The following is a 21909-nucleotide window of genomic DNA, read 5'->3' as shown; positions in this document are numbered from 1 at the left end:
CACTTTTTTTCCTTCGAATGCGCGTTTTTTTTTAGTATGATCGCACGCGCACGCGTGGACAAGTAGCAGCCTTCCCACTTATTTTTGTAACAAGCGAGTGTGCTATGTTCAAATCAGCCAATGGCTGATAGATGGGCTTGCTACGTGTGATTTTTGGGTATATTCCGTGATTTGTCGAGAGAAGAGAAAGCAATTTTTAGCTGACTTTGATAATTCATTGTGAATTCCAGGCCGCGTGCGGCGCATATTATTTGGCTCGGGTGACGTCGAGAGCCTCTCTCTACTACCGATCGGCGGGGTTTTCTGACCATGCTCAAAAAGTATTGCACGGCCCATTTAAAATACGTAGCATTTTAAAATTTATTATACTTAGAGCATATATGCCTATATCAAGCTTTTAAGCTTAAAAAAAATTATGAATTGATTTGAGGGTAATACGCTCAAATCAGCCAATGGCTGATACAACGGCCATGACAAATGGTTTTTGAGCTTGTGGCATTATTTGCAGAAGAGAGCAAGTTTTAGCTGACTTTGAGAATTTATTATGAATTGCAGGCCACGTGCTGCACTACAATATTTGGCACGCGAGTACTCAAGTAGCCTCGTCTACCAATCGGCAGAGTCTTCTGACTATGCTCGCAAAGTGTAGCAGGGCCCCTTTAAATTTGAAAAAAAACTTCGCAGCAAAACGCCTTTCCCCTGGATGACTGTTTTCACAGCTTAGCACCCCTACACTAATGTGAAACCACCTTTACAGGGAGGGGAGGGGGGGGGGGAGTTACATGAGATTAATATGTTTTTCTATTCGTTCATTGCAAGTACGTACTTCAAAAATTTTCAATGATTTAAACTTGAATTAAAGTGAATTTGAATACTCTACTATTCGTTCAAATATTTGAAGCATTCAAATATTCACACAAGCCTAGTATTTTACAAACCATCAAAGTTTTGCATTTCCATCTTTTAGGGGCCAGTGTGACATCTTTGGCGCATGCTACCATCCTATTGGCTAGTGCCACGAAAACTGTACATTGAAGCTACCAGTGGAGAGAGCAGCTGTGAGGGCTTCTTACAAAAACTCATCTCTGCCCTGATTACACCGCAATCATTAATTGTAGATTACCACTTGTCTAAATGAATAAATGAACACTTATTTAAAGAAAAGTGATTACTCTATCATCGACTGGATTAGCTGAGGAATAGACTACACTGCACCGCCAAAGTCATCAGCATCTCTGTACTCCACTCCCACAGTGCACCAGCAATAACGCAATGGCCAAGCAAACCATAATGCTCACCAGCAGCCTCGTAAAATGGGGCAACAGCTTGTCGAAGTGAGGAAAGAACTCCTCCTTGTAGCAGGACAGCAGTGGCCTCAGAATGTCGGCAATTTTGCTCAGCAGAAACACGTCTTCGTCGTCCTGCACACACAAATGCCACTTCCATCTCAGCGTGAACAAACTTCCAAGGCAGCTTACACACAACTCATTATGGCAGGGTTGCCTAATCTGGAGATGGCACAAGTGTGCCGTTGTCTCAAGACTGGAAAGGTGAAAAGTCTCCCTGGGTATTTAAAAACGACAGTGGGGAAATTATCACCCCCTATAAAGTCATTTGCACCTTGTGGCGCACACATATATCGCGATAGGCCGCATTTAGGGTTCATAACCATTAGGCGGGAGGTGGCGTGCTCGCGAGCGTTTACCACGATCATCATCATGGTTGGCAAGGTAGCACCAGCAGCGATGCCTGGCAGCGAGTCTGGGTGCCGGCATATGACACATCGGCGAGCCTCTTTACCGTGTGGCAGCTGGCGTGAACGGTCGTATCCCGCGATGGGTCCATAAGTCGACGGAACCGCGGGTTGTCTGCCGTGGCTTCTCGTAGTTAGTCGAGTGTTGCCACCGCCGCCTCCGCGCTACCTTGTGTTCCTTATGTTTGATTGAGTGTTTTGGAATAGTGTATGAGGTTGTTTAAGCAAGCTGGTCACTAGTGATGTATTTTGATTCCGCTGACGATATCGTCGAGGTAAAAGTAGTTAAAGTAAATAAATGAATGCTGTTTGGTTGGTCTGATCGATTGTGTTCGTCTGTGTGTTTCGAGAGCAGTGGCTCTCTTTTCGAGACCCCACAAGATGGACATATAAGAAAAGTGAAAAGATAATTAAAATGCAGGAAGCTTAACAACAGACAGCCTTGGTCTGGGGATAGAATACAGGACAAAAGAAAATGCTCACAGCACACTCAATCTTTATGCTGTAGTATAAGACTGGTAAAGTACAGTAGAATCTCAATGATCGCAGTTGATACAAATTTTGCGATGGCACAAATTTTAAGGTTGTTTCAGATGAACTACAGTATATGAAATACGCCATGATTCGGTGTTGTACGTACGGTTTCCCCAGCCACCGTGGATGATACGAATGCGCAACTGACCACTGCACACAAACGACGCAATGCGGCTTGTCTGTGGGAGGAGGGCCGGTCACACTTGGCCTCGAAGGGAGCGAATGCGGCAAAACTCACTGAAATTTCTCTAGCTTCGCCGCCACCATAGTGGCTGGAAAACTTCGCAGCGAGGTCGACACGAAAAAAAATAGACCTAAAACCAATTTCTCCGCCACGAGATAGCAGATTGCCTTTTTGCTTCATGGCTTTGGCTACACCAGTAGGTATTCTCTGACCACGTGATGTAAACAACGAGCTGCAAATTCAACATGGCGGCAAAGGCGTTGACTCGCATCGGTGCAATTGCGAACTACCGTGCACCACGGCAAAGCTCGTGGCCTTGACAAGGACGTGTTCATCGACCGCCTGGTTTGGCTTGCAATATCTGAGAACACAGGAACTAGAAGGTGCAGCAACAAGTTGGCATGCCCTAACGTGTCTCGTTTTTGCACTGCCGGCTGAATCAGCCGCCACGGCTGTTGGTGCACCCGCTCGTGTCGTTTCTTTTGGCATATCTCCTAAAACAATGTTTGTAAAGGCGTAAACTGTTTCTTTTCAGTGCTTTGAATGTATAACTACAACTTGGTATAAATTTTAATGCTCAGAAAACAGACAAAAGGGAATGAATTCCCAAGCGGAGAAGGCGGCGGCGGTAGCATGTACAAAGGGGGGAACGAATGTGAACGTTTTTAACGGGCATGGACGTGGTTTGCGGGCCCCTCTGGCATTTTCGTTTGAATTCTCCAGAACTGATTTTTTTTCGTGTCGGCTTCCTGGCGCATTTTTCCGGCCGCTGAGTAAGGAAACCACCGCATTTTATTGAAGAGGCAGTAGAAGCATGAAAGTTCCGGAGAATGTCATGGCTTTTTTTTTTCTTTTTCAGCAAGAAGTAATTGACCCCAACAAATTTTTTCTTTATCTTCATGATAAGCTTTACCTGTTTTTGGTTCATATGAATTCTGAATCATACGAATATTTTGCGTGCTCCCTTTGAATTCATATCATCGAGATTCCACTGTAGAAGCACAGGAGTACTTTCATGGCCTTGTGGAGGTCATAGTGCCCGGATGTGTTTTTTTTTTTTTTTTTTTCTGTATAAGCATATCCAATCTTCCGAAAGTGGCTCAAAAAGACAGTTTATGACATTCCATTTATAGGCACAAAAGGTGCCCTACAATGATGGTCCAAAATCATTTCCCCTCAAGCTCCTACTGTACAATAGCAGCACTGCTGAAGATCTTTCCTGTTCTGGACTATAACTAGTACACTTACCTTACAGTCGCTCAAAAATGTCGAAGGATCATCCAATCCTGTCAATAAAGTCTAGCAGAGGGCTATGCACAACTCCAACCTACCTCATCGAGCAGCTCCTCCTCCACAAGCTCATCATAGTCTTCGTCCCTACGCTTCATTTGACGTTCGTCGGCTCGTTCAAAGTGCTCCCTCAGGTACTTGTCCAGTATCGCAATCAAGGTGTTAATCTGTTCCTCTGACAGGCACTTTGTGCCCAATACGGACAGGCACTGCAATGACACACATACGAAGCAATGAAGAATGATCAAATTGGTCAGCAGCCACAGCGACGAGACGCAATACCTACCAAAGATTAGCACTTTTCCACAACAAGTTGAAAGATGAGTGCATAAGCGTGTGTACACATTTCATAATATCATGCAATTTGAAGAAATTAACATGAGCATCAAGTTTAACAGGAACCAGCTGCCTAAAAAAAATTGGCCTTGTATTAACATGATTCACTGCAAATGTCAAAAAATGATGGTCTTGCGTGTGGAGAGAGTGAACAAAACGTTTATTTGACATTCTGCACGAGAAAATCAGTGAATTGTATTCTGGAAGCGCTGCGTTAGAGTCTCGATCCGTGCAGCGAAGGCGAACGAGCGCATTGAGGCATGTTAGACACGAGTGCCATCTGACAGTGATCTTCGAAAACGAAAGAAGGCGTGTGCGCCCACGAAGAAAGATGCACGCCTGTGTCAGAGGCGATAAGGTGTAGAACGCAAAGCGACGGGCAGGTGCCACCACAATGTCATCTTAGCAAAGCGTTAGAAAACACTTGCCATTTTGGGCATCGCATTGCACTGTCAGGGCAACGTGATAAACGCTACTGTCCTTAGAATTACTTGTCTGCCTTCTCTAGTATAAAGACACTCATACAAAATATCGACGTGTTGTTTCGGTGCCTCAGATATGCGCAATAATTGCTCTTTAATTGACAGTCACACAAGTATGAAAGCTGAAACAAAAGCAACATTGGTGGGCGCTGCAGATGGGGTTGGCTGTTAGAGGTATCACTTGGTGCTAATATTTAAGGTATTGTTGGCGTGGACAAAAAGACAAATGTACAGACAGACCAAAATTTTGGCATCGAAGGTCTCCAAGAAAGGCTATCGTCTTTAAAAAGCTCTTTACAGTAATGCCCATGTTAGCGTAAGCGATCCAAGCTTTCATAAACCTGACCTTTCGTAATGAGGGAAACGAAGATGACCTTTCTTAACAATGAGGGAAACAAAGATTTGAATTCCTGCACACAGCTTTGTATTTATGTCTAGTTTACGTTAAAAGCTCCCTAAACCACCCTGTGGTCAAGATTTGGTAGTTATAGTGCAGCAGTTGTGCACGAGTCTTACAACAATAGCGCAGCCGCCAGAACTTTTCGAAACATTATCACAACGGAGATACACATGTTACATGATCCAAAAGCAGCCTTCACTCTCTTCCCTTGGCTACGCTCGATTCGTTGCCTCATCTCTCCTTAATAAGCGGAGGAATAGCAGTGAGCGCGTGCTCCTTCAAGCATACCAAACAGGTTTTCTTTTTCTTTATCTCTTTTTTAATGAATGGTGACGTTAGACCAATGCAGGCGTAACTGAAAGGCCCGAAGAGGACAAAACATTGTTTCTGAAAAATTTATGGTATGCATACAGCTTGTAATGCTACCACATTTGGCATTGTTTGTCATGAGACAGCATTCTGAAATCAATGAACACGTTTACATTGGAACCCCGCTATTACTTTCCTCACTTCTACGTTTTCTCGACGGTTACGTTGTCTTTCATCGGTCCCAGCATAGCTCCCATAGAATCCCATGTATTGCGAACTCCACTGTTACGTCGCAACTGCGAGACCATTCCTGCATGATGCACCGCAGCCTAGTCCACCGAACCCGCTCGGCACGCCGCCCGGGTACCATAATTTCAATTTGACGTTTCACAGTCTTGGCCTGGCGTGGCTACGAAACACACAAATCAATCACCCACAAATCCCACAAACCCCACAAATCAATCAAACAGGCTGCAGGAAGCCGCAGGCGAGTTGTAGAGGCCGCGCCTAGATGGCCATTTCTGAAAAGTGCGATCACCATCATCACTGTACCGAGTGTGCTTACAACAGAAGTTTCACTATGGAATGCCAAAAGTGTTGAATACCCTTAAGCTTGTCGACGGAATCTTTGTCAAGCCTTAATGGCCTCGCGTAAGTGGAAAGCGCTGTCTCGCGCGTATTGATCGTGGACAGCAGCCTACGACAATTTCGGCACTCGACGCCATGCGTCGCATTAGCGTGTAATGGTCGCATTAGCGTGGAGTGCAGTGAGCGCGTACACTGCAGTGCACTGCTTCGCAAGGTGTATGTTCAGTATGTACAATGAAGGGGAACCTGCCATCAAAGCTCAACAATTGGAAGCAGCCTCTAGTGGGCAAGAGGACCCATCTTTACTGTGTTTTCCTCCACTACAGGCTTCGCCTTTGAACGTGAGAGTCTTTGATGGAAGCACTTTATAAGAAACACCCATCTCGTCGACGTTGAAGACGTCTCGTGGCTCAAAGCTCATCAAAATTTCCTTAAGCCGCACCTGTTGCCAGTGGGTGCAAATTTCCCTGTTGACTGCAGCACTCTCACCTGAGATTGCTTATGAGCAAATTGGAACTCCGTACACGCTTGAACCACAGAAAAAAAACTTTTTCGAGTTGTTCATAAGGCATTGTCCGGATCCGTTTAGATGCAAATGTCCCGTTCTTTACAGCGCCTTCAATCTTTTCTCTGTCTTTGCAGGTCCGCGACAGCGTCGATTTTGGGATGTATTTTTTTTGCCACCTCTATGTTGGGCAGGCTGCTTCGATGAAGCTCCTGAAGAATTTGCAGCTTTTTTGCAAGCAAGAATGGATAGTGCTGCCGCTTCCTTTCTATCAAGCTGAAATAACGCCGTGATCTACCTCACTTAGTTAGTTACGTTGAGTTTCATGGCGCAAAAGCAACAATGGCTATGATGCGCCAGACACTGGGTGATTTTGATAATATGGTTAAAATGTGAGGTGAAAAACAGATTTCTGTTTACAGTTTGTTTAGAAGACCTGCGGCTTCTAGAAACCTAAAAACATCCTGTATGGGGATGAGTGCATTTTCTGACAGTATTAACATTCGGTGTAGAGGTGTTTGTGTTCTGTAAAATTGTTTAAAACAAACGTGTCTACTTTTTTCGAAGACTGGGCATGTTATTAAAATATGATTGATAGTCAGAGGTTCCTTGCAATGTTCGCATTCTGGCTGAACTTCCCCGCGCAATAAGAAGTTGTGGGTGAGGTGAGTATGACCTATCCGTAGGCGGCATAGTATTACTTCGATGAAGCGCTTTTGGTGATTGCACGACTTTCATTCTTGTAGAATAGTCTTGACAATTTGAAGCTTGTTATGCACTTGAGCCTGCCACTCTTCTTGCCATTTTGCCCTAAAGGCTGTCCGACAACTGTTGAAACAGTCTCTGAATGGTGCCCTTATTTCTGCTATGCTATATGTGCGGCTAAGTGATCACTTAGCCGCACAAATAGTCTTAACACAAAACTGACTCACCGACTCGGCTACTACAGCCACCAGCTTGTCTCGAGGTGTTGCCATGGTTGTGAGACTACCTTTGGCCTGAGCGGGTCTCAGAGTTTGTGTCGTTTAACCGTAGGTGACCAATAAGCACTGTTTCGATTAACCGATCAATTTTACTATGCAACACATAGAAATCCAGCTATATGAGCCCATTTAGTTTTGTTAATGAGGCCGAGTTTCGTTTATTGGGAGTCCACTGTACGTCGCACACCAAAGCGACGCTGAAAGCAATGCGGCCTTCCAGATTATTGAGAAACGTGTTTTGCTTACCAACGAGCGAAAGAAACGGCAGTCAACTATCTTACAATATTATAAGTCTTAGGCTCACCTCATAGAAATAAATTATTTGTAGTTAAAGCTCCTGTGCTCTCATTCATTTTTGGAGCTTTTCTCCCTCTTGCGTTTTCTCAGCTGTTACAGTTTTCCTACCAAGTCCACTGAAAAACGTATGACAGGGGTTCCATTGTACTCTAAATGCTAATAAAGTTACTGGAGCTAGTGCGGGTGTCTTTTAAACTATGTTGTACCCCATAAAAGATGCCAAATCTCTGCACCTGTGAAAAGCTAGACATGTGGTCAGACAGGACTTCCTTCTCCGGCTCCCCGTCGATGGCACTGAGCAGCTCAGGGCAGATGTACTGCCACATCTCAGCCACGTAGGCGTCGCCACGAATGCGAGCGCACTCCAGGAGGCAAGGTAGGGACTCGGCCGCTGCCGACCGCACGGCATCGTGGAAGTAAAACTTCAGCATGGGCACCATCAGTTTGACCACTTCTTCGGCGTACGATGCAAAGCCCTCCTTCAGTTCACGCGCATAGCACACCAGCATCTGGCACGCTGTTGCTTTCTCCTCCAGGCCCACTGTGCGGATGCCGAAGTTTTGCTGCAACACAATAGAGCACCATTCACAGCCTGCCACTGTTCACTAACCGCTGCTGTTTGCCCCTCACCTGGTCTCCAAAGCTGACAAACTGCCAGTCCTCGTCTCCTTCCACAACCTTCATGTCATCACCTGCAAATAAGACAATAGCTCACTCCAGGGTGGGATATCCGATTCGTCGCAACTTGCAAAGTTTCCCAGGCTTTCCCTGGCAGTCTACAGGATGAATGAGCATGAACAATATTCTTGACTACTCACTGTCCATGAGGGCTATCTCTGGCTTTAGTGCAGCTGCTTTCAGCACTGGTCCCATCACATACGGGAGGTAAGGTTCGAATTGCTTGCCCAATATCTTGCATATCCGGGCCCAAGCCGATATCATGTACGAGAGCTGCAAAAGAAGGAAGTACCTCAAGGACTCACTCTCAAAGTAAAAAAAAAAAAAAAACGCGCACCTGTGGATTGTCCTCACTGATTTCTATGTCACCAGTTTGCGTCTTCAACAGCATGTCCATCACATCACTTGCATCGGCGATGAACTGCAAGGACGAGCGATTCATATCATCAGCACAAGTCTGAGCAGAAGTGGCATAGACATCTTTTTCTCGCTTTTCTGCAGACCCTGCTACTGTAAGGGCACCACCGTGTTCCACGGACAACCTTTGATAAAATATTTTGTAAATTGAATGCTTGGCAATGAGTCATCTATGGCAAAGCGCGATTTTTTTAAAAGAAACCGTAGCCTTTCTTGCTAAAACAGCCAGCATGTGCAAAACAACCAAATTACCACTTTATAAGAGGGCAAAGGGAAAAGAAAGTAAAACAGGCAACGTTGACAACCTCAGGTATTGTTGACTGTGGCACTGTTTCCCACTATTCCGTTCACCACAGGAACACACTAATGCACCTCTGTTGTTGCAGGCCACCGTGTGATAGCATTATAGCAGCAATGTTCAGCAAATCTACGTGAAAACTACAAGAGTGCTACCAGCAAGTAAATGCATGCAGAGTTGCTTACATGATAAAGTTCTTCCACTAGCTTCCAATAATAACTAAATGCCTGAGCATTATCAAAGAGCCAATGTTGGGGGTTTATGAGACGCACCGATCCAAGCAAGAGGGACGCACGCCACTCTAACCCCCATTTGTTTTTGCAGGTGGCTATATGAATTGGGGTTAGGCACAGGCCTTCCCATGCACTATAATAGCGCCCCTGCCCGCTACATGCCAGCTTATAACAATTCATAGCGTCTCAGGAACAGTGGCCTCTATCCAAAAGGTACAGTAAAGTCTCGGTTGAACAAACACCATTTTAACAAACCTTTCAGATTAACGAACCTTTAAAAAGATCCCATGCCGACTGCTAATACATAGTTTCAATTTGAAATTATTTCACTACTAGGAACTTCAGAATACTAAACTTTTCAGAATAACGAGCGCTAATTTAGTTCCGCATTATATTAACAACGCCTCAGTACTACAAACTCATGTTCTGAAATCTGTCGCGACCATCGGAGCGATACCCAAGCAGACGACACAGCGAAAGGACTCCTTCCGAAAGGAAGACGTGCAAGGGTGTGGAGGGGGAAAAAAACGAAAGGACGACTATCTTTTCTTTCTATTGAAATGCCATAGCTGCAGGTTTACAAGCGCAGAGGCGAGGACAACACTGGAGGGTAATGTCAGCAAGGCAGAGAGCAGAGTGGGAGTTGCGGAGCAGAAAGCGTGGGCGCGGAAAACCTGAGACAGTGAGGGAGCAGAAAAGGAAATGCGAGAAATTTTCTTTTTTGGCTCTTTCTTTTCTTCATAAGAGGCAATGACAGCCGCGATGCTTCAGGTTTTTCTTATCTTTGTCACTTCTACATGTGATCCAGGAGGCCAAAGAGGTATACGTGTTCTCTGATGTGGCCTTGTCAGTCATGTTCATCTTTTCGGTGATTACTTATCGCAAAGCAAGTCAGCTTTCGCGCTGCGGTGCTACTACAATGAGTTCATCTCTGCTTGTGACAAAGAAGGGGAAGCAGTTTTCGCTAAGGAGAAAGTGGATGAGCTGGAGGCCTTCACACTACAAAGTTTGTGCTGCATGCGTCAAAAAAAAAAAAAATCGCAGATTTTTTTAAAGAAACGTGCATTCTTGGTGTTCACTCGCGCATTTGTTTTTCACCGTGAAAAACAAGTTCAACGAATTAACGTTGTAAAGGTAAGACGTTTTGGTCGGTGAAAAATAAGTAGTTAATTTCTGGGCTTTCACCATAATGACCTTTTAAAATAACAAACTAATTGCCACAGTCACCTGAAGTTCGTTATACCAAGACTTTACTTTACTTCTACTAAATGATTAATAAACAACCCCAAAGCCCCGAAATTGTAACGAAGAGAAGTATGCACACTTTTGCTATGTGAACATGCTACCGCAAGAATTTTGCAAATCCACGCTATAATAAGGAAGTTGCAGGGGTTCCAACACTCATTTCAACTGGTGTCAAATATGCGCCATAAGAAGCGGAAGGCGTAGCTATCGTCATGACTCCTCCCACTTCGGCTACATGACAAGATGCCAGCGATACAGCATTGGCGCCCAACCAAGAACCGAGCAGGGCTTCTCCCAAATGAGCACGTGTCATAGCAGTGTGACGATAAGCAAGCGCAGTGCAAAAAGCACCCCTCTCCTAGCAGTAAAGCAGCAAGATTTCAAGGCTTCCGTTGTGGCAACGCCCCTTCTCCCTGTAGTCTCAGGCTCTGCAAAACGGCAGAGGGCACTACAGGAAAATGAAAATGCGGATTGCGTGACAAAAACTGTATCATTGCACGGCCACGGCCCCATTTTGTAGGGCAATAGACCAATCGAAGAGCTCAGTGGCACGTCGAGTTGCCACGTACAAGTTGGCGTCACTGAACGTACGAGAAAGATTGGTCAGGTGTAGAGATTGTTTTTTGAAATGGGGGGTCTGTGCGGCGTTCAGCCCCATAATATTTGAAAACTGTGATAGCTGCAGTCTACTGTACGAATTGGAGAGCTTGTTTTAGGGGTGTTAAGAAAAGTTGTAGCATGTTTTCTGGCCCATTAATAAGCCCCTGAATTCAATAGAAAAGCACTGACCACACAAAATCTTAAACATTTGTCTAAGACTAGACATTATAAACCAACAACAGCTTGAAAAGACACCTTTAAAATGTGTTTTTCTCAAGATTTATTTTTGAGCAACCGTTTGAGTTTGGACATCACGTTTTTATAGTACTTCTGATAGCCTGATTGGGATGAAATTTCACCCACATATTCCTTAACATGCGAAGGGTGCAAGTATTCCCTTCAACACTTTACATCGCTTGTATAATTGCTATAAACCCAAGGCAACCAATTAGACTCAGAATTCTAAGAATTCTCACATTACAATTTTTCTTGTCCATTAAAATGTCTGATACAGTCGACGTCCAATTTCTCAGACGCCCGAAAGTACGGACATGCCTGATTTCCCAGACTCATCTGTGACGCTGTGTAATCCCCATAGAGTCAATGTATTAAATAGTCTGAAATTCAGGAAGTTTCTAGCTTTCAACCCCCGATTTTCTGGATTTTTCTTTTACCTCTAATCACAGACTCCCAGTCACTATTAATGCCGCTATTTTGGTTTTCGTACCCTCAAACCCACCGCACCGCGACTGCCGTACTCTCGAAACCGAAAACGCTACAATCCAGCGCTCACCAATTTGTTGTTAGCCGTAGCTTAGTCAAACCTGTGGCCACATGTGCATGGTGCTGTGCCTGTGCTCGAAGTGGGAAAAGCTGCGCTGTTTATCTGAGGTCTTCTGTTGGCATGCTTGCGGACTCGTGAAAGGCGGTTACGCAATAGACCCTCTTGAACTGTCTTCGCAACCTGAAATATTGGACGCCGAAACGGCTGTCTCGCTCGGAGTAAACAGCGTGTGTGACGAACTTCCACCCACAGACATTGCCTTCGATGAACTGCACGCTGCCGGTGTTTCGATTCTAGCCGAGATGACCTTAGAGGGCTTCGCCAACAGTGAGGAAAACCTCGAGCTGTGCGCGGAATTGACCGGTGACAAAACCATTCGTCAAGTTACAAAGTATTCTGACGACTCGGATACCGAGCTCAAAGAGGCAGCACCTACACAGCCAACAAGATCGGAGTTGCGAGCACTGACACAGCCACAGAATGATGTTGACTAATATTGAGGCAAACATCATCGTGGGCAAGTGAAACGCCGTGCAAACAAAAATAAGCAACTATTTTTTGCACCTAAGTGATTACAAATGTGATAGCGCCGGCCACATTGAATTTTTTTCTTTCTTCCCTTAAATATATTTGTAAAATATAGCCGGTTCTTTTCTGAGCCACCTAAACGATGCATTTGCTGAATTGCAATGAGAATCTTGCTCCTGTTATGACCCTCTCTGTAATAAAGTGTTTTTTCTCTGGAATTCGTTTTTCCGGACGTTTCCGCGGTCCCTTGAGGGTCCGGGAAATCGGGTGTTGACTGCCTTTTCTTGATACTTATTTGCAGTCTACAGTCGACGTGCAGCAATATCAACCATTAATAGATAAGAACCACAGTTTAGTGGCATAAAATGTTTGTTCAAAACAAACTATACTTTGCACACTGTCATAGAACAAATAGAAAACTGTGCAACTTACTACAAAACTTATTACAAATTTGAAATCAGCATAAAAGCCTATATATACAGCAACACAACGCGCTATACCGACAGGAAGCCAACATGCACCCACCTTTTCTCTGCCCACAGCAAGTCCAATAAGGCTGACACACTCAATAGCCTTTCCTCGCAGCAGCTGCAGTTCAGGGGTGGCAGCATGCTGGATGATGTACTTCAAGCAAGGCATGAAGCGGTCGTAGTAGTCTACGAACTTCTCTTCGGCACGATCGGCCAGAGCAGCCAAAGTGACCACAATCTGCTCCAGCATGAGCTTAGTGCCTTTCTCGACCAGCTCGCGCATCTTGCTATTCAACACTGCCTCGATCTTCTGCACCACCGCATCCAGGTAGGGTAGGAGCACCACCTTGGGGCAGTCCTCAAAGAAGTTGACAAGCGCAGCGCCCGCATGAGCTTGCACCCGCGGGTTGCTGTGGTCCTCCAACAGCAGCGCAAGGCCTGGGATCACGCGGTCGTGGAAGCGCTTCTCAAAGCCAGGCGAGAAGTCTGTCGCCATCTGGCCCAGTGCATTGCAGGCAGCATAGCGCACACGGGGATGCTGCAAGCCAGCGACACTAGGCGTCAAGTGAGAGATCAAAAAAAAAAAAAAAAAAAAACTGAAGCCAGCGTGTGTAAGTGCTGTGCACACACTTGTTGTACCCAAATTTGATTCGGTAAAACAATCCTAATGAACATATGTTTTCCTTTGCTCGGTCTATTATGTGAACACATGTTTTCTTCCTTTTCTCGGTCTATTATGTGAGCACCAAAACAGCTGGACATTCCAGCTGTTATAGCAGTTCTTACATAACCGCTGCAACTGCAACGCTACAAAGCCCATACGCAACGCCATTACAAGAACAAAGAGGATGGCCATTATTCACACCTCCCATACTCTCGAAGATTACGCCTACTGGTTGCACATCTGGCTGACAAAAGGTGCATGACATCTACCCTCTTCGTTACAAGCATACCCAAAAAGCCAAAGACACAGTAACATTGTACAGGTGCACTTATACATGTAAAAAATTCATTGCAAAGGCTTCATAGCAATATACCGTAATTACTCGAATCTAACGCGCACCTTTTTTCCGGTTAAGCGAGTTCATAAATCGCATGCACGTTAGAATCGAGTACGAACAAAAAAATTACGGTCAATCTATTGCCATTGGCAAATTCAAAATGGCCGCCCCCTACGTGCGTCGGCATGGCGCGTCGGCCATTTCTGCCTATGTGTTTCCCATGTGCGGCACTTCGTACGTGTGCTGAGGAGTTCATCATCTTGTAGTGCATTAGCATCGACGGCGTGGAAGGGCCGACTCCAAAAACTCGAGTGCACCACGATGTCGCTTTTAAAAGAAAAGTCATCGCGTGTGCAGAAACGGACGGAAATCGGGCCGCATCGCGGTCGTTCGGAGTTCCCGAAACGTGCGTGCGGGACCGGCGGAAACAAAAGCAGAAGATTGTCGACAGCAAAGCTTCACGCAAAGGCTTCAGTGGACCACAGCAGGGTCGGTATCCGCAAATTAAAGAGCTGCTCGGCGAGTATGTGCTTGAGCAGCGAGCGGCACAGCGGCCCGTGACGACAGAACTGCTCCAAGTGCGGGCTATGCAATTAGTCTTAGAAAAAGGTCTAATGCGGAGCCAGTTTATAGCGAGCAGGTGCTGGCTAACTAACTTTATGAAGAGGAAAGGCTTTTCTCTCCGAAGGGGAACATGCATATGCGAAACGTTTTGCGGAGGAGTAAGATGAAAAGTTTCACAGTTTTCAGAGGTTCGTCCTAAACTTGCGGTGCAACAACGGCTACCTGCTTGGGCAAATCGGGAATGCCGATCAGACGCCTCTTTACTTCGACATTCCTGGCACCACAACCGTCGAGAAGAAGGGGGCGAAGCAAGTTCGCGTGCTGACATCGGTCCACGGTAAAACTACAGTGACGGCAATGCTCTGTTACACGTCAGATGGGCACAAGCTTCGCCCGTACCTCATATTTAAATGGAAGACGCTCCCGAAAGGAGTCATTTTTTCGACTGGTGTGATCGTGCGGGCCAGCGAGAAAAATAGGTGCGCGTTGCAATCGATGTCTTACGTTTTTTTTTTTTTTTTCCCGTGGAAATCGGGTGCGCGTTACAATCGAGGGCGCGGTAGAATCGAGTAAATACGGTATATTTCTAGATAGAAAAGTGACAGACAGTGCAGCAGGCAACATTTTTACCACACAATGAAAGTGAATTGCTGTGCATAAGCAGCAGATGCTTTCCTTCAGGAATTTTGTAATGTTCAGTTCATATTATCGATACACTCAAACCTCATTATAACAAAGTTGCACCTAGAAAGAAAATAAGTTCGTTATATCCAATAATTCATTATACAGTTAAACCCCTTAAGAAAAGGCATGCTCCAGACAGCAATTCTTGTCTTTTATATGAGATGTCTCTTATAAGCAGGGTATTATGTATGCATTTTCTTATCAACCCATATTTTACTGAAGGCACGCTGGTGTCTCTTATACCCATTTGTCTCTTATATCAGTGTCTCTTGTAAAGAGGTTCAACTGTAAAGGCTATTCCTGACACTATCTATTGTAAGGATATTTTTCATTTACTTTGTTATAACCGATAATTTTGTTATATCTATGTGCGTTATATTGAGGTTTGAGTTTTATTTGATGTTAGGCATTTCAGTTCTTCCTATTCAAAAACGACAATGTAAGAAACTTGTGCGCCCCAAATTGTGACTGCAACTGGGCTTTTCAAAAGTCCTAAATCTATTTACAATGTTACTTGTTCCCCAATAACTCCACCCTACCTCCACAACATCTTGCCAACTTTTTCAATGCTGTTGCTAGTGCCATAAGCTGAAACAAGGCCAACTAGAAGTTATGTAACTAATTATACATAATATTGCTGTTCACAGCTGTTCTGTGATTCTTTGCGACGAGAGCAGCATTTTAAGTTCATTAATGTTTAGTATTGACATGCTGATGCGATCCAATCTTCATGAAACCCTCACCAACAGTTGTCACCGCCCACATAACTCACAGGGTCTTGAAGATACTTGAGGATGCCATCCACCAACTGCGGCAGCATGCCTTCCATCTGCTTGTGACAGCCCTCACCCGCTGCCGACACTGCCATCAATGCCGCATGCCGCTGCCGCCAGTCCTCTGCATCAAACAAACCGCACACATTTAGTAGCAAAATACTGCACATAAAACACTGCAGTTTTCAGAATGCACCAGCTCACGTATAAAACAGCCTGAGCAGTGTTCAAGCTACTGGCACTACCGTCCTTTTGATTTAGCATACAGTAAACATGAAACGATCAAAATTAAATGGGTTGCAAAAACTGCTTACTTTCACAGAATTTAAAGGAAGTTGGCCAAAGTGTTGGAGACTCTTGAGACGCAATGCCCAGTAAGAGGGACATACGCCACTCTGGCCTTCATTGCAATTGCTTTCGCAGAGGTTATCACAGCCAGGGTCAAGCAGAGGCTTGCCCTGCTCTCATTAAGCACCCCTGCCACTACGTTGGCACTCTACTTGTTCCCACTTACCAGAGTTGAGCATCTGTGTGACGCACTGCATGACCAGTGGCAGTACGGTCTTGCCCCCGAGGCTGCAGGCCAGACGGTCTAGGGATGACTCTCCAACAACAGGATCACTGCATGCAATACAATAACAAGGCAAAGAGTGTGGCTTACTTCATCAGTATGGGGAGGGCTGCAAGGCAAGTGCTAATATCTTGCTTACCTCTACAGGTTAGCCTTTTCGCTTTGTAACGCAATGTACTTATGAGTCAATTCAGCTGTGTGTGCAGCAAATAACTTTCTTTTTTGCCAGTTCTGTACCACAAAAACATAAAAAATTGCCAAGGATCGCAATCAGCACAGCTATCAGACATCTTGATGTTTATACAGTGAGCGGGGAGAACAGGTACATCCGTGTACTTCGGCAATATTTTAGCATGATTGAATGCAATACAGTTGAACCCCTTTTTCAGAGAGACACTTGGTGTATAAGAGACACCAGTGTGCTGCATAGAAGTAGGGGTTGATAAGACCATGGGTACCTTGCTTATTAGTGACACCTCATATAAAAGACCAAAATTGCTGCCCCGTGCTTGTCTCCTATAAAAAAAAATTCTACTTGTGTGGCTGTATTGAAGTGAAGTATATCTAGGAGACCCCGTCACATAATGCATCTAAATTTTTTCTTCATAAGCACTCTTCAACACCAAACTTAATCTGAAGCAAACAGCCTACCCTCAAATAGCTTGATATTAATTCGCCTATCACTACCCACCTGCCTGCCTTAATGCATAGTGGCAATTATGATGCCACTGTATAGTATTCCACCATTTATTCTTCCTGGGAAGACTAGATAATTATTCCTGACCTTACAACCCAGAGCACTGATTTAGAAAGTTTAGTCAGCTCCGTGCCAAAAAAATTGCCGAAACAGCAAAGTAGTAAGTGCACAAGTCTGTGACTGGCTGGGAAATCGACATTCATCATCATTTCACTTTATTTCTTTATGCACTCCTCTGATAATGCAACCTGCATGATGCTGACTACTATTACCACTACTACTACTACTACTACTACTACTACTACTACTACTACTACTACTACTACTACTACTACTACAATGAGGACAAAGATGGCACAGGTCAGACAACGACAGCTTTGCTATATAAAGCTGGTAGGTATGCACAAACCTTGAGGCTAAATCATACACATTGCAATAAGCCAGCACCGCAAAACGCGAACAGACCTGTCATGGTCTTCATCAAGAACTTCGTCCTGGGTAGCCCAGTCGGGTTCATCCTCCAGCTGGACCATCATATGCAAAAGCTGGGGAACTAGCTGGGCAACATGCCTACCAGCCAGTTTGCGCACCATGGCTGGCGCACTCTCTGCCAACGTCACCAGCGTTTCAAGGCACAGGTGACGCCATGTGTCGGGTGCGGAAGGCTCCCCAGTTACCTGCACACCAACAACATCTGGCTTTGACAAACATGCCTAGCACCTGGTTCCTTGATCAGCTACCAGGTCATGCCACAATTTAATACCTTAACTCCACAGACCAGCACTACGAGTCCTCAAACCTAAAGATTATTTTATCACCTTCCCAAAGCTTTCTAGTACAGTGGAACTTCGATCATTTGACCCCGCCGATTTCTTACGACGCGCATTTTACAACGAATCGGATTGGTCCCGGCAAAATCCCCAAGAAAATTATGTATTAAATCCCTTGCTTATATGACGCAGTTTTACAATGACCACCACATTTTACAAAGACTTTCAGATTCTGTCGGAAAGAAAAAAACACCTTTATTCAAATCAAAGTCCACCAAATATTCACGAGAGCAAAATATGAACTTGCATACACCTAGCTTGACAAGTGGAAAAGTAGAGAGTGAGGCAGGACGTCTTCATAGAATGGAAAATTTATTCATCTGGAAGTTCACGCGCTTATAATACGCCTCAATTGGATACTTACGTGTCCAAGGTCGATACCTAGTCAAGCTGTATTCACATAGAGTAGCTTCACAGAGTATGCACATAAGAAGGGTCCGTAGAAACTTTTCGTGGTCGACATACAGCTGATCTCCTGCCTTTGTCACACTCGCAGTCACTGAATTGTGCATGAATAATGGTGTAATGCAGCTGTTTTCACCATACATAATTATTTTCACTAGACGTCAATGTTCATAATAGCAGCGAGAAAGCACTACAGTGCAGACCACTTATAACGTAACTGCTTTTTGCGCGGGACCGGTTATAACGTGGGTTTTTTGACCACCGATATGTTGCCCATAGAACTCAATGTATAGGCCGACCGTTTATTGCGTAGGCGCGCGAAGGAGAATACCGGTTATAGTGCGGAGTTTTTAGGCGCGCGACCATAAAATCGGCGAATGGGGCACGGTAGGCACGGTTTCCCGGCGGCGTTCCCGGCGCGCCGGAATGTTGGGAGTGTGAGCGGGAGGGTGCACTTGGAGACCGCCGCGAAAAGTCAAACATTGCGGAGGAGAAGAGAAGGTACAGTAGGGAGGAAGTCGGGGAGACTTGGAAGGAGGGAGCGTGTTTTCGTCACCGTGGCGACCGTGGCAGCGTCCAATCCGGGTGCGCGCTGCGCGAAGTGGGGGAGAGAAGCGGTAGCATGCTTTTTTTTTCTCGACCTCCTTCTTTTGCCTCTTTGGATTTGCTGTGCGCGCTTTGCCGTGTCGTTGCCGTCTGAGAGCCCAGAGCACGTGTGCTGCGTAGCTCCTGTCGCCATGGCGTCGGCGGCGTCTTCAAGCGGTGTGAAAAAACGCCGCACCTTATCGCTGGAGATTAAGGAATGCGTCATAAGGGACATTGAGAGTGGCCTAAAAAAGGCGTCGGTGGCGGCGAAACACGGCGTTTCCGACACGACCGTGTCGACCATCTACAAAAACAAGGACAAACTGCGGCAGCAACTGCAGCAAGATTCGTCTTCCCTGTCACGGAATAAAATACGTACGTCAAAATACGAAGACGTGGACGCAGCGCTGTTCAGGTGGTTCCGCGAAGTTAGGGCTCGGAGCATCCCAGTAAGTGACCCCATGCTCCAACAAAAGGCCAAGTGTCTCGGAGCTTTTTTAGGCCACGTCGACTTCAATCCACTCAACGGGCGGATTCAGCGTTTCAAAGATCGCCATGGCATCAGCTGCAAAGTGGTGTGCGAAGAAAGCGGAGCTGTCGACGACGAGTCTATCGAAGTCTGGCTTCGCTTGAACTTGGAGAGTATGCTGTCGACCTATACTGACAGAGACATTTATAATGCCGACGAAGCTGGTTTATTTTATAACCTTTTGCCCAACCGCACGCTTGCGCTGAAAGCCGGAGCCTGCTCCAGCCGCAAGGTCTCAAAGGAGCGCATAACTGTATTGTTTTGCGCCAATTTGGACGGGAGCGACAAGTGCCGCCTCTTTGTCATAGGTAAATCGGCAAGGCCACATTGCTTTAAAAAGCGAGAGTGCCTGCCAGTGACCTACAAAGCCAATAAAAATGCGTGGATGACGCAGGATTTGCTCACCAGCTGGCTTTGCAAGTTTGATGACGATATGGTGGCAGAGAAGTGGCGGGTCGTGCTTACCCTCGACAACTGCATTGCCCACAACGTCAAATCGAAGTTGACCGCAGTCAACCTAAAGTTTTTGCCTGCCAACACTACAGCAAAAAGTCAACCTCTCGACCAGGGTGTCATGGCAACCATAAAGGCGCTGTACAAAAAGCGCATTTGCGAGAGAGTTTTGCTGAGCATGCAGCAGCAGCAGCCTCTTAAAGTGAACTTAAGAGACGCAATTGACATGGTGGTCGCTTCATGATGGCAGGTAAAGGCCGATATCATAAGCAAGTGTTTCAAGAGGGCAGGCTTCGTGCGCAATGCAGAGGCTCTGGAAGACGATGAGCAGAGCGACACGTCGCTCGCCGATGAGACCCTCAACACTGACGACGTGTGGTCCTGCCTCGTTGACAGGAACTTTGTAACCGCCACCGACACTTTCCAAGAATTTGTCAATGCCGGGGAGTCAGAACTTTCTGTCTGCGAGGAAGCGAGCACAGATGATGCGATCGTCGCAGCGGTGCGCGGTAGTGCGGAGGTTGCAACGGACGACGAGTCGGACGGCGAAGACGATGTCGACCCAACGCCAGAACCAGATTTCGCGTGCAAAGACGCATTAGAATACCTCGCTAAAGTGAAAACGTACTGTGCGAAAAACAGTTTGAGCGAGAAATCGCTTCAGTGCTTAAGCTTTGTGGAGGACGAAATTGTTCGCAGCGCTGTTCGCAAGCATCGCCCGACGAAAATAACGGCGCTCTTCCGCTGATGCCGGACTTGAGAACTTTGTTTCCGTGCGGTATTGTGATTGTGTTGAATGTGTCTGCGAGTGAAAACTGTAGTAAATTGCTTTTGAAAGGTGGGTTGCCCTTTTGACATATGCAAAGGCCGAAAGAAGCATGCTTTGGTTATAATGCGGTACCGCTTATAGCGCAGAATTTTACAACTCCCGTGACTTACGTTATAAGCGGTCTACACTGTAGTTGCACTTAAGGGGACATGCGGGTCGAAAAAAGACATTTTTTTCAAAATTACCTATTTTTTATTTTAGCCTGTTTTGATAAGATTAGTACCTCTACTGTTATGAAAAAAAAAATTTACTGGAAATGCTTTAACATTGCACCTAACTACCAAAGGTGCCTGTTAAAAGGTCCAATGTGTGCAGTCTTCGAGAACCTTGCCGCCGATAATGCGCCGCCGCTCGCCATTGTTGATCGCATGAGGCGAAGAGTTGAGCCTCAATCTTCAAATAACAACAGTTTCCCTCGCTGATGCAGCGCAAGAAATAATAAAAAGAAGCACGCTTCTGCACGTTTTTAGAGTGCCGCGACTGGCTTATCACAAGGAACAGATCGGTGACCGCCATTGGTTGCTGCGCGCCTGTATTTGCTGTGAAGCCTATTTGCGGGGTCTATGTCTTGTCGAGCAGCGCAGCTGAACAATGCTTTTGTCGTGTTGTTGTCTCCGTTATGAATGAAAAAAAGCCATTGCTTGCAAATGAAAGCCGTTGCGCGGCACACTCTGTAGGAATTTCCTACGAGCAGCTGGTCTGATTTGCGGCAGTTGTTGGCTTGCAAAAGCCTATGTATCAAAAGTCATTCACACCCGTCAGCTGGAAAGTTCGTGATGCGGCAATGGATGATGTCAGGTCAATCTTGCGAAGTCAAAAGAGCTCGCAGTTAGGGAACTTAGCGGGGACAACATTGCCATTATGTACGACGGCAAGTGGCACAAACATGGCCACAAAATGGCATAACACTGGGCTCAGTTTTGATTTCGCAGTCTGGTCGAACTGGTTTCTAGCTTGCAGTTGGCACAAAGATCTGCAGATGGAGCGGAAGTTTGGCAAGTGTTTTATGGCCCTGTCTGTGAACGAAATGGCTGTGAGGAGTCCGCTCGAAAAAGCCAAAAGGGATGGTGCTGG

General features: G+C 45.7%; 1 protein-coding gene across 1 annotated transcript in view; it reads right to left on the bottom strand.

The window, feature by feature from the left end:
- The window catches only part of Karybeta3 (karyopherin beta 3), a 59532-nt gene that overhangs the window by 15866 nt on the left and 21757 nt on the right, over positions 1–21909 (bottom strand). The window contains exons 7-16 of the mRNA XM_037412552.2: positions 17670–17881; positions 16451–16557; positions 15936–16060; positions 12970–13452; positions 8677–8760; positions 8480–8612; positions 8292–8353; positions 7895–8224; positions 3803–3970; positions 1299–1421 (exon numbers count right to left, since the gene is read on the bottom strand). Coding sequence (XP_037268449.2) covers positions 1299–1421; positions 3803–3970; positions 7895–8224; positions 8292–8353; positions 8480–8612; positions 8677–8760; positions 12970–13452; positions 15936–16060; positions 16451–16557; positions 17670–17881 — 1827 coding nt within the window. The remainder of the gene's footprint in view (positions 1–1298; positions 1422–3802; positions 3971–7894; positions 8225–8291; positions 8354–8479; positions 8613–8676; positions 8761–12969; positions 13453–15935; positions 16061–16450; positions 16558–17669; positions 17882–21909) is intronic.

The sequence above is a fragment of the Rhipicephalus microplus genome, chromosome 1 (genome assembly GCF_043290135.1).
Source record: "Rhipicephalus microplus isolate Deutch F79 chromosome 1, USDA_Rmic, whole genome shotgun sequence".
Classification (NCBI taxonomy): Eukaryota; Metazoa; Arthropoda; class Arachnida; order Ixodida; family Ixodidae; genus Rhipicephalus; species Rhipicephalus microplus.
This window is presented reverse-complemented; position numbering and strand designations above follow the sequence as displayed.